Here is a 12,317-nt window from a genome sequence, read left to right on the forward strand (position 1 = left end):
GTGACTGTCATTTTGTTGCCTACAATGGTAAGGGTCATTATTTCCGATCTTTTTATGGAATAGATATATATTTGGTTACTGCATGATGTCTAATATTTTACAGGATATATCACATGGTAAATGCTCACATTTAATTCAGCAAATCAGCTGGTATCTTGACGAGTAAGTCAAAAGAAATTCTCCATTGACTAGTTCAAATTTTAATACATACATTAGGTATCACATATTTGAAGCTTGTTCCATTCGTCATAAATATTGATTCAGAATTTAATACATACATTTGAATTAATTTTAAGCAAGTCAAAGCAGAAATTAATCCATACATTTGATTGAAGTTTAAGCAAGTCAAAAGAATTTCTTACGATTAAATGTATTCTTTAAGTTAGCAAATTTTATCAAATCTTCTTTCCTCTTAAATTGTTCATTATCCCAAGAAAGGTCAAAAAAAATTATGACCTCCGCAAACAAGTTAACAAAAGATACAAGATCTTGTTGTGTCTAAATAATACAATGTTTTTCTCTCTAGGAGAAAAAAGTCTCCTTCAATTTGAAATAGGAACATAAATCAAAAATTCAGCAGAATTAAAATCTGAGAGCAGCTCTAGCCATAGCTAAGGCGCCATCATAAGTTCGATTCCCACCAATGAATCCACTCATATGTACAAAGACGCATCCAGGAATACCAGATTCTTTTGAAAGCTCTTCATCTCTCAGGCCTCTCCAAGGAAGTGGGAGAGGTCGGCGGCTCTCAAATTTGTCTGCAGATATCGCGACTGCTTGCACTCGCCAATTTTTGCTTCTATCGTCCTGTAATTATATAATCACACATTAAAAAGAAATTTTTGTTCAACAATTCTTCTTAGATAATATACATGTATGATTTTATATAATGAAGAGAACAACAATATATGCATAGAAATACAAGAAAACAGGATCAGAATGAAATTGCTAAGCTGCACGTAATTGCCCCTAATGGGTTTTGTGTTTCTTCTCTACACTTTTTAAGTGGCTGCAAAAATGGAAATAGGAAAGAAGCAGTTTACGGTTTACCTCCAGTGTCTATGATGCAAATGCACAGAAGGTGTCTCAAAGCATTCAGGTTATGAGCAATGATTTGTCATCCCCCTGCAGTGATTATGCATGACAATGACAACCTCAATAGGTCAATTATGCTAACAAGCTTCTCATACCTAATTAAATTTAGGTTGAGGCCGGGCTATGCTCAAAATGCTCAGCCAAGTATATATGGAGGTAGTGGATCCACAAGCTCGAGCAAACACGGTTAACAAGCCTTGTTAGAGCTTGGCTGGACAAAAATTCATGGAGCTGCACTTCCCGTATTTATTCATTTCGCACCAGTTGATGCGCATGAAGTTCAAGCCTATTTCATGATGGTCTGAAGTCTAAACTAGGGGGTTTTATATACATTTATTGATGTCAACCATGTCTCAATTCAGCTCAAATAGATATTTGGCCACGACCAGTACAATTCTTGTGAAAAAAAATATATTTGTTAAATGTATACTTGGGTTCGACCACTTGCTACTTTGGTTTGAACCAAAGCACGGTTGATTGCGCATTGTGTATTTCATAATTTACCTGCATTCTAACTTGTTTCGACAGGACCTATCTATTGACCAGGCTGGCCACCCAAATTTTATAAATATGAGTTTTACTCCATTAAAAAAGAAACATTTGTGAAGATTTGCTTCTAAACTCTCTTAAGCTTACTTCGCGAAATCTTTCTAGATGAACTTTTAAGCGACATTTCGAGCCAGTAATTGAGAAATCAAGAAATAGATCTATAAAAAAATTTCTTGGAAGGTTGCAACATTCAGATCAAGAGAGAAACAGATTAACAGGATCTCTTCTTTCCCTTGAAACTTCACTACTCTTGTGATTGATTATACATGGCAATCCAAGTGACAAATTATAAAATGTTCCTGAATCCCTTTCCAAGCAGAGACCATATAATCTTGCTACTGAGAGACACATGAGCCATATTGGTTTTCATCTTGTTAAGAGAACAAAATCCCCTCTTGCATTTGAGTCCAACATAAATCCGATCACTTTGGAAAGAAATGGTTTAGCGGTTGGAAATACAGTTTATTTCAAAGAAGTAGATTGGTGATTAAAAGAAACCAAATTACTTGGGGGAGAAGTAGATTGCTAGCTTTAAGATTGTTCCAGCTTTGACACAGAAGCAACCTTAAGAGGGTGAATAGAATTTAATTTAAATTCTTATTTTATATTTCTTGAACCATAGATGTAGAATGTGTGCTAGTGTGCTACTTCCGACTGTTGGTTTTGCACTCACTTGATGCATAACCAAATAAATAAATAAATAACTTTCGTAGACTAAGGAATGACATAAGTGTATATGCAACTGGAGTGGTCCACTGTTGACACTATGCATGGCTTCCTGCCTTCCCTCACTCTATCTTCTATCCATTTATGTGTACGGAAGCATCACTGCCCCATGCAGAAAAGGGTACTGCCAAAGATGTGTTAACAATAAATGCATGTAGACACCGACATACCATCCAAGGTTTAAATTTTTTATGGTCATGAAATAGAAAAATAAACTTGTGATGTGGTACTCGAATGGTGCAACATGATACTGGGTAAATGATTGTGATGACAGATTGCCAGCTAATGTTTAGTAACTGTAGGCTATGAAGCACGGACACGCATAACATGAAGCCGTGTCGTGTCCGTGTCAGACACACGTGTCGAACACACATATCCTATGTATTTTTTAGGATTTGCCTCGTGTCGGAGTGTCGTATGGCCATGTCGGATCCGTGTCCGTGCTACATAGACTGTAGGCCCTAAATAGCAAATCACATTGAACTACTTTCTGCAACCAAGCCTGGCATAGTTGTAAGAGGTAAGATGTGAGAAGTCCCAGATGCAAGATTCCGTCTTGCATCTACCAAAAAAGAAAATGCTGACTATTTTTCTACAGGAACTTAGTCAATGGATATAAATAAAATAAGATATTCAGTCCATACTTTGACAACTAAACACAGACTCAGTTCTGATATTACGATCTGCCTCTAAACATTTCCATGTTACAAGAATGAAAGGTAGCACATGGGAAAAAGATAAACCCACCTGATAGAGAGCGTACTTGATGGAAGGATCAATCTTCAACTCCTCTTCAAGCTCAAATATATGAAGCTTCCACTGTAAAAATATAATCAATTGAATTAGATTTCATCACATTTTAACTTCATAGAATATAGAAACTTATGGTTCATGAGTCATAAATTGCTCACTTTACATCAAAATTAAATCTTGAGCTCCACGAAACACTCTTTATTCAATATATTATGAGTAACTTTTCATTATAGAAATCAATCTGCAGGTGCTCAGTTTAAAAAATCTTTCCTTATGTAGTACATGCAAATGTTATCCTGAGGGGGAGGAAAGGCAATCCAACTTCACAAGTGCAATGTGACTACTGTAGCTAATATGCTATACAAATTATATCAATTCGGAAGAAGAAAGACTTGACTATAATGCTTTTCACATGGAAAAGCACTAAATCTAGGTCGACTAATATGGTGATCCTAAAGAAAATATTACTAAAAAAAAGACTAGTTCTGGGAAAATAACACATCTTTCTTCAAGATTGTGCATCCAAGATTCCAAATACTCTGAGATTTCCACAAGCGACGTACAGAGACTATCTTTCTTTGCTCCAAATCTAGGACGTATTCCCACCAAAACCTTCAACTCTGGCCACAAAAATGCCAACAATAGAAGCAACTCGCTGGATTTTCGACAAAAATGCCAGCAAGAAGCAACTCGCTAGATTTTTGGAATAATTTGACTAACTCTTTAAACCCGAGCTCCTCTAAAGACTTTCAAGGACCTCCTTAGGATTACAATGTCTAGTGTGGCACCATATCTCATCACATTTCCTACCACCAGTTTGACACGCAGGTGGGACTTGAGGATAGCAGTAAAGGTTGGTGGCGATTTTTTTGTTTTACCCGGAACTTTGTGCAGGTCCCCGAACAGACCTGTAAATTTTATTGTGAAGGTGGCATAAATCGCCATTAAAAGATTCACAAAATAGGTATCATAGAATTATTCTTTGGAAGCATGAGAAAACTGGATATTATAGAACTATCTTGAGATAACACAACATACCAACGAAGATCCCGATAACCCTAAATAAAGCAAAATACACAAACTGACCCTAACAAAGAAGCTCACCCATGCCTAAAATTATAGAAACCTCTTTTATCCTCCCTAATGATCTGCATAATGTGGGGAGCGAAATGGTCTGATAGCAAAAGTAATCAAAAGGATTGATTTCCTTCTAAGGCATGAGAAAATTGCTCCACGTGAAGATAAGCTTGACAAGCCCTCCGGGTATACGCTAAATGCCAAGGTGTCGTGACAAGACCTTACCAGGTAAATAACTTGCACACACCTTGAGGCCTGTTCTAAGTGCAGGAGCTTCTACAAACATATTAGTACCTTCTTCATAGAAATAAGAAAAAGAAAGGACATCTCCAGATGAGTTTCTTAGAATGCCTCCACCAGCGCATAAACCATTCTGACAAAAACCATCAATGTTTAACTTAATCTCTATGTCCAGAGGGATCCAACGTACCTTCCATCCTAACCTCAGTCTTGGAGCTTTAGGAGCGACTTGCAACACAAAGAGGATGGTTAAATTTAGAAAAGATTAGTGAATGAAGACTTTGGAGAAAAATTAGAACTAAGCTCATGAATCCAACATATTATTAGCTCATGATTCACTTGGTGGTGAATCATAGGTCTGCTCCTACCCATTTTCACATATCCAGCAAAGGAAATTTTCATAGTTCCACCTACCATAATATTTTATTATACGTTATAAACTTTACAGGACATCTTTAGAAATGATCATCAAGGTCTTCTCTTTCGACTTTGTTATGACTCCATAGCTTATGATACTATTAACTTTCATGATACTTGATCATTATGATTTTCATGTCTAGTCTCATCCAAGGACAATCATGTGTTGAAAAATCTATTATTGGTTAAGGAAAAAAACTAAAGAACAATCAACAAAATAAAAGGAAGAAGCTCCACCAGTCAAGCATTTATTATTGAACATTGACCAAGGAAGAAGGTGCACACAAGCCAAATCACGAGGCCCAAAAGTTGCTACGAGGTAGCTGCACTTAGCTTTCATGCATCTCCAATATAGGCTTATTGATGCAAGACGATCGTGGACCATCAATCTAATGTGATTAGGATTTATTAGGATCTCCCAAATCTAGGCTTTTGAGTTTGTAGCTAGTCCTCTCTAGCTACCAGCTATTCTTCCTTCTCTTATGGGACTTGAAGCCAAGTAAAGGCAGATTGTTGTTGAGTTATAGCTTTATTGATAGTATTTGATGTTATTTTACATTATCTTCTATTTTCTGTTAGGATTTCCTTAGGATTTAATTTTGATAATTTCTTATAGTCTAGTTAAGATTTTATTTGATAGCATCTTTTAGTTTTGTTATCTTTTGATTAGATTAGATTTGATTTACTTCTTTTATGTGATTAGATGTGTTCTTCTATAAATAAGATCTGTGATCCTTCATGAGGAATAGATATTGATTAATAAAATTTGAGTTTGATAAATCTTTCTAAGCATATGAATTACTCGTGTTTTGACATGTGAAGTGTCATGGGTGTGAAGCCCTTAAGTGGGACGCATATTCTTTAGGTGTGAAGCCATTCTTTTATCCTAGCTCTTCTCTTTTTATCCAAACCTCTTAGTCAATCCCAACTTTCAATCCTAGCCCTTTATCCAAGCATTCATCCAAAATACTTTAATAATTAATTAATTAAATAAATAAAACAGAAAACTCCAAAGTCAACGCTACTACTCACAAATGAGTAGTATCAAGAAATTGTTCAAAGATGAAAACTAAATCAATTTATTGCTTACGCTTGAACAGTGACAATATGGCGGTTTATGCGCTCTTTTCCACCTTTGTTTCTGACGATGCCAATGTCCGAACAACGATGAACCTCCAACGAACCTTTTACCGTGCGTCCGCTCACTTGCTTTCTCTAATGAGTTCCGATCTCAGTCCATCAGTCATCGAACATATCTGAATAGTTATTGGAGACCTCATGTTTGAGATTCATCATAATTTGGATCGGAGCCCTCTACCCATACTCCATCATTTACCTCTATCTTTTGTGATGAACACAGCCTATAACTAGTATGGTCATGTCAAACGCATTACCATGCCGAGGGCTATAGAATAACCATGTCGAATTAACAAGGATGGTGTTATTTCTCTTGTAGCAACACAACTCTTAACATTCTCTGATACAAATACACACTCTATAATACTAAGTACTATAATAAAACGATACTCTTTCTCATTCACACACCACTCTCTTTCCTCTCTCTATATCTTTTTCTCTTTACTTCTTCCCCGAGATGCCTCACAAAATGAACTTAAGGGGGTATATATATAGGCATTGTTCGTTTATTGTGCGAGGTTGGTATACACAATTAGTGGTTGGTAGCAACTATTTTGGTTGGTCACTCTACCAACAATTGGTAGGTAGGGAATTTTGGTAGGTGGGGGGCATGTTGCTGATCATTTCAGTACTCCCACTCAATAGCGAACTCTCTATTCACAAGTCCAATTAGACTTCTAAATTATATAAACTTTAAGGAAACTTAACTCCTTTAATGAATATATCAGCTACTTGCTTGTTCATCTTAATCAACTTTATGATAATCTCCTCTTGAAAAACCTTCTCTCGTAAAACATGATAATGTGCATCGATATGCTTCATCCTTGTATAAAACTTAGATTCTCTGCCAATCAACTGCAGACTAATTATTGCAATCTAAAGCTACTGAGTAGTTGGATCCTCAATCAACTAAAAAAGTCAGTTTATAGTGGTCCGGTTGACTATAATTTGCTGCATTAAGATAAGAAACTTAAAAACGTATGTGTCAAGAAAAGGAATAAACCGACAATGATATTCCATGAGATGTCTATTACAGCTCATAACCAGCAGTGAATCACCCCTTTCAGCTAAAGATCAGATGGTATAAATGACTAACATCTGCTATAAATAGCTAAAATATTATTGTAATTAGCTATTGTAAATAGTTGAATATCAAGATGGTTAACGCTCGTAAACAAGTATAAACTCTTTCCTTCTTTACTAATTTTGTAATCTACATATAGAAGTCTTCGCCCTGTAGGAAATATATAGAAAATGAGCAGCTCCAATGTTGCCTTCTTCCTTCTCTCCATCATTACATGGTATCAGAATGGAACAAGTGAGGTTGTTTTCATTTATTGTCATCCAGTAAGCGTCATCGATTACCTGCCTCTAGGTTTATTCAAGTCATCGTCATTTGTCCTTCTGATTTCGCTTGGCTATCTTCATCAAGTTGTCACTGATTTCATTTAGGACATCTCCGTTCAGCTATTCTCAGCTATATTTGGGTTACTAAGTTTAATGTTAAATATTTTTTTGTGACTTTGCTATCTGTCTTATTATTTAAAAATGGATTCTCACCATGGACTAACAGTGAAATTAGATGGCAATTTTTGTGGGCATCTTACATTAGGAATTTCTTGGAAGGACATGATCTTTGGGCTATATTGAGGGAACTGTCAAAAAAACTATAGAACGTTCTACTTTGAAATGAGTGATCAACAATGCAAAGATAAAGATATAGATTATGGAATCAATTGAGAATTCCATCACTGTGATCTTGAGTCTTTTTAGATGGCGAAACAGATGTAGGACTACTTGGAGTGTATCTACAAGCAAGGCAACGCACCACGGTTATATCAACTCAAGCAAGAGATAAGTTCTCTATCTCAAGAACCTCATACCATTTAATAATTTTATTCTGCTATGATGATATGGAATGAGATGGATAGGATAGAGTCTGATGTTCCTAAAGAAGCACTTGAAATTGTTATAAAATTGGGACAACAATCAGGCTCAAGACAATTCTTGATAAAATTACAACCCCAGCTTGGACATGTCTACGCTACAATTACAAATCCTTCAAGTACTCACAATATTAATAACATCTTAGCAAAACTTGTTGCAAAGAGGCCTCCTATGGAGTCTCTTTCATTAGTTCCGGTTATGACTTTCCTTGTTAGTACACAAAAAGAAAAATTCCTCAATTTCAACGAAGTGGAATGTTACAACTACCATGAGATTAGGCATATTGCCAATCAGTGCAATAAGAAAAAGGTGAGTGAATCCGCCTCTTTGTTCTGCAAATATCGTAAATAACAAGAGCACTTGATGGAAGATTGCAAGAAACGTTCTACGAGATGAGGAATTCCAAGGGCCTATGCTGCTGTAGGAGTATTTACTACATCCTCTGTCAATCATGCATGTTCTTCTCCATCAATCACGTCCTCTCCTCCAGTTTTGGCATCTCCCAACATATCTGGATAGACTTTCACTCTTTCACTAGAATTGCTCCAGCAAATTACTCAAGCTTTTCATGCCTCCAGTTTTGGTAAGGCCTATTCACACAATACTTGGGTTTTAGATTCTGGTGCCATAGATCACATGGCAGAGGACATGGATGTTTTTCATGAAACTTTTTCATATGATAAAGATGAAAAATATAACTTTCGTAAATGAACAAAATCTTCCTGTTGAAAGAATTAGGGCTTTAACCGTAACTTCCCTAAATTCGCCACCTCTATCCATTTCTAATGTCTTATATGTTCCAAATTTATTAGCTAATCTTATTTCTATTAGCCAACTTGTAAAACAAAATTTTCTTGTCTCGTTTTCTTTATTTGGTTGTCTTATACAAGATTTACAAGCTGGGAATATGATTGGGAGAGGCCATAGGAAAAAGGAATTCTTTGTGTTGGACTTCAGATATGCTTTCAATTCTCCTACTTATTATCTTGCTCCTTCATTTACTAAAACTAATTCCTTAAATAAATTATGGAAGCTCTAGCACCGCCATCTTGCATATCCTCACGCTTCAAACCTTAAATCTTTGTTTTTCTCCTGAACTTTGTTAGACTAAAACAATCACAAATTTGACATTAATAAAGATTGTGAAGATAACGTTTTTCCTAAATCTCATATTTTACTTTTTAGTAGAAGTATGAATATGCTACCTCAGCTTTTGATATCGTTCATTCAGATGTGTGGGGCCATCTCGTGTTGGTTCATTAAAGGGAAAAATATTTTGTGACATAAATCTGAAGTTATGTAGGTATTTAAGTACTTTCATGACATGGTGAGACACAATTCAACAAGAAAATCAATGTTTTGTGCAGTGACTCAGGGAGGACTGCATATCTACAGAAATTGATCATTTATCAAAGAAGTTATCCTCATCAACCACAATAAAACAGAGCTGCTGAAAGAAAGGATAGACACATTCTTGAGACAACACGTGTTTTGCAACTTCATGCAAAATTACCAAAGGTTTTCTCACCTAAAAGTATACGAACGGCTGTATACCTAATCAATCGGTTGTCTACCCCCTTGTTAGGTAATGTCTCTCCTTTGAAGAAGTTATATGGATACTCGCCCAATTATGATTCACCTCGCATTTTTGAATCATGTTATGTACTGTTACCTAATTCTAAACATTCAAAATTGGATGCTATGTCTACATGTTGCATATTTTTAGGATACTTAGAAACACAAAAAGGTTATCGATATTATTACTAGGAAGCCAAGCAAATACGTATCTCAAGGAATGTCATATTTTTCGACAATACCCCTTATTTCTCACAATCAGATCAGTCTTCTATTCATATTGATTCTTCAACTCTTACGTATTCTTTTCCTAACACATTGTAGGCATTTTCTAACGAAGGCACCAGAGTTCCCTTACCTCAACTATCACCAATTAGCGACCCAAGTATGAGTCTCTCTTCCTCAATTTCTCCACCGTCGCCATCGTCGCCTCCTCCCCCCACCACCCCCTTCTCTAGCTTTAGTCCTCCGTCAGATTTCTTAATATTTAAATCCCTTGATCATCTTTGATTTTTACCACACTTGCTCCTGGTTTATTCCTCGGTCTTATAAGCAAGTTGCAGAGATTGCAGAATGGTGTCAAGCTATGCAGGAAGAACTTGATGCTTTGGATCTTAATGACAGTTGGGAGCTCGTACCTTCTTCTTCATAACATCATACTGTGTGATGTAAATGGGTCTACTCTATCAAAATGAAAGCTGGTGGATCATTGGATCGTTATAAGGTACGTCTTGTATTGTAGCTCAAGGTTTCAAACAGGAATTTGGCATAGATTACGACAAAACATTTGTTCCAGTGGCCAAAATGACAACTGTAAGAACATTGATTGCTATTTTTGCCATTCAAAGTTAGGACATCTATGAAATGAATGTCAAGAATACTTTCCTCAATGAAGACCTAGTTGAAATAGTCTCCATAAGGCCTCCCCCTAGCTATTCTAGATCTCATTTGGTCTGTAAATTGCGAAAAACATTATATGGATTGAAACAAGCACTCCAAGTATAGTTTACAAACTTTAAAAGTGTACTTCTGAGCGTTGAATATTGCCAAAGTTATAATGACTATTCTCTATTTAAATCCTGAACAAACAAGGGTAGTGTTTTCATTCTAGTCTATGATGATGATATCCTTATCAAAGGCAATGACAAAAACGGTATTCAAAACCTCAAAGAAATTCTTTAACAATCTTCCCAAAGGAAAGACCTTGGCCAACCTGCATACTTTCTTGTATTAGAAATACCTAAGAACTCGAGAGGATATTTTCTAAACCAACAAGAATACACAAAATATCTCATTGAATCAGCAGATCTCACAGATGTTACAATTGCTTATACTCGTGAATTAAATGTTCACTACTGCAGCAAAGATAATGACCTACCCCAAATCCTATTGTTTATAGATGAATTGTTAGAAGTTGAGTATACCTAACTATAACACAACCTGACAGTGCACATGCTATGCATATTATGAGTCAACTTGTTTTTGATCCTCATATATTGCATTTAGCAGCTCTTCATCAAATAATTCGTTATCTACATTCTAATCCAACAATAGGCTTATCTTATCTAAGTACCTCTCCTCTGGAACTACAGGCCTTCTCAAATGCTAATTATGACAGTTGAAAAGATACACGACACTCCACTACGGGCTATTATATTTTTCTTGGAAGTTCTCTTCTTTCCTTGAAATCGAAAAAGCAACCAACCATATCAAAATCCTCAACTAAAGAAGAATATCAAGTTATGTCATCAGCTTGTGGAGAAATCATATGGCTTAAATGACTTCTGGCTGACTTTGGCATCCCAGCACCATCTCCTAATCCATTATTTTGTGACAATAAGAGTTCTATGAAGATTGCAAGTAATCCAGTGTTTCATGAACGACCAAGCATATCGAAGCGGATTGCCACTATTTGTGAGAAATTGAGCAAGGCTTGGTCTCACTTCCACATGTTTCGTCAGCAAAAAATCAGTAGATTTTTTTACAAAATCTCAAACGAGGAAATGCCATGATTATTTTATACCCAAACTAATGATAACCCACCATTAGTTTGAGGGTGTGTGCTAAGAAAAGGAATAAACCAACAAGAATATTCCATGAGCTGTCTATTACAGCTCATAATACAGCAACGAATCACTCCTTTTAACTAAAGCTCACGTGGTATAAATTTTTAAAATCTGCTATAAATGGTCGAAATATTAATATAATTAGCAAAAAGTCTGCTATAAATTAGCTATTATAAATAGCTAAACAATAGTGTAGTTAATGCTTGTAAATATGTGTAAACTCTTTCCTTCTTTACTGATTTTGTAATATACAAATAGAGATCTTTACCTTGCAAGAACTATACAGAAAATGAGCAGCTTCATTGTTGCCTTCTTCCTCCTCTATACAATTGTTATGCTCTATTTTCCCTCATTTTGTTGAAAGTGCCTAGTAGTGCAGCTCTAAATGTCGTGATCTTGGGCATAGACAGCATCACAATAGATAAGACCTCACAATATTCACATTCCTTATACAAAAGACCATATTTGTCTTCTTTCTGTTACTAAAAGAGAAATAATAATAATATTTATTTCTACAACCTTGCTCTTATACCACCTGTTGAGTTATAGTAGATGCGCAAAGTAAAAATGATAGATGTTATTTACTACCCCCATGTGCTTTTATTTTCTCACTATTACAACGCTCGTGTAGTATTACAAATATCACAAACGCAACTTTACAGCCACTCAATTTCTCACTAGGATGGAACCCATGCATCCTCTCTTTTTTCTTTTTATTATAAAATTTTATAGCAA

The 12,317-nt window shown here is 35.7% G+C and overlaps 1 protein-coding gene across 2 annotated transcripts in view; it reads right to left on the bottom strand.

Moving 5' to 3' along the window:
* The window catches only part of LOC109825245 (UPF0160 protein MYG1, mitochondrial-like), a 27,002-nt gene continuing 15,067 nt past the window's right edge, over positions 383-12,317 (bottom strand). The window contains exons 5-6 of one of the 2 annotated variants that reach the window (XM_020392048.1): positions 3,118-3,189; positions 383-807 (exon numbers count right to left, since the gene is read on the bottom strand). In XM_020392048.1, coding sequence (XP_020247637.1) covers positions 583-807; positions 3,118-3,189 — 297 coding nt within the window. In that variant the 3' untranslated portion in view covers positions 383-582. The remainder of the gene's footprint in view (positions 808-3,117; positions 3,190-12,317) is intronic. The other variant, XR_002242942.1, reaches the window with a different exon arrangement.

The sequence above is a fragment of the Asparagus officinalis genome, chromosome 10, assembly GCF_001876935.1.
Source record: "Asparagus officinalis chromosome 10, Aspof.V1, whole genome shotgun sequence".
NCBI classification, from domain to species: domain Eukaryota; kingdom Viridiplantae; phylum Streptophyta; class Magnoliopsida; order Asparagales; family Asparagaceae; genus Asparagus; species Asparagus officinalis.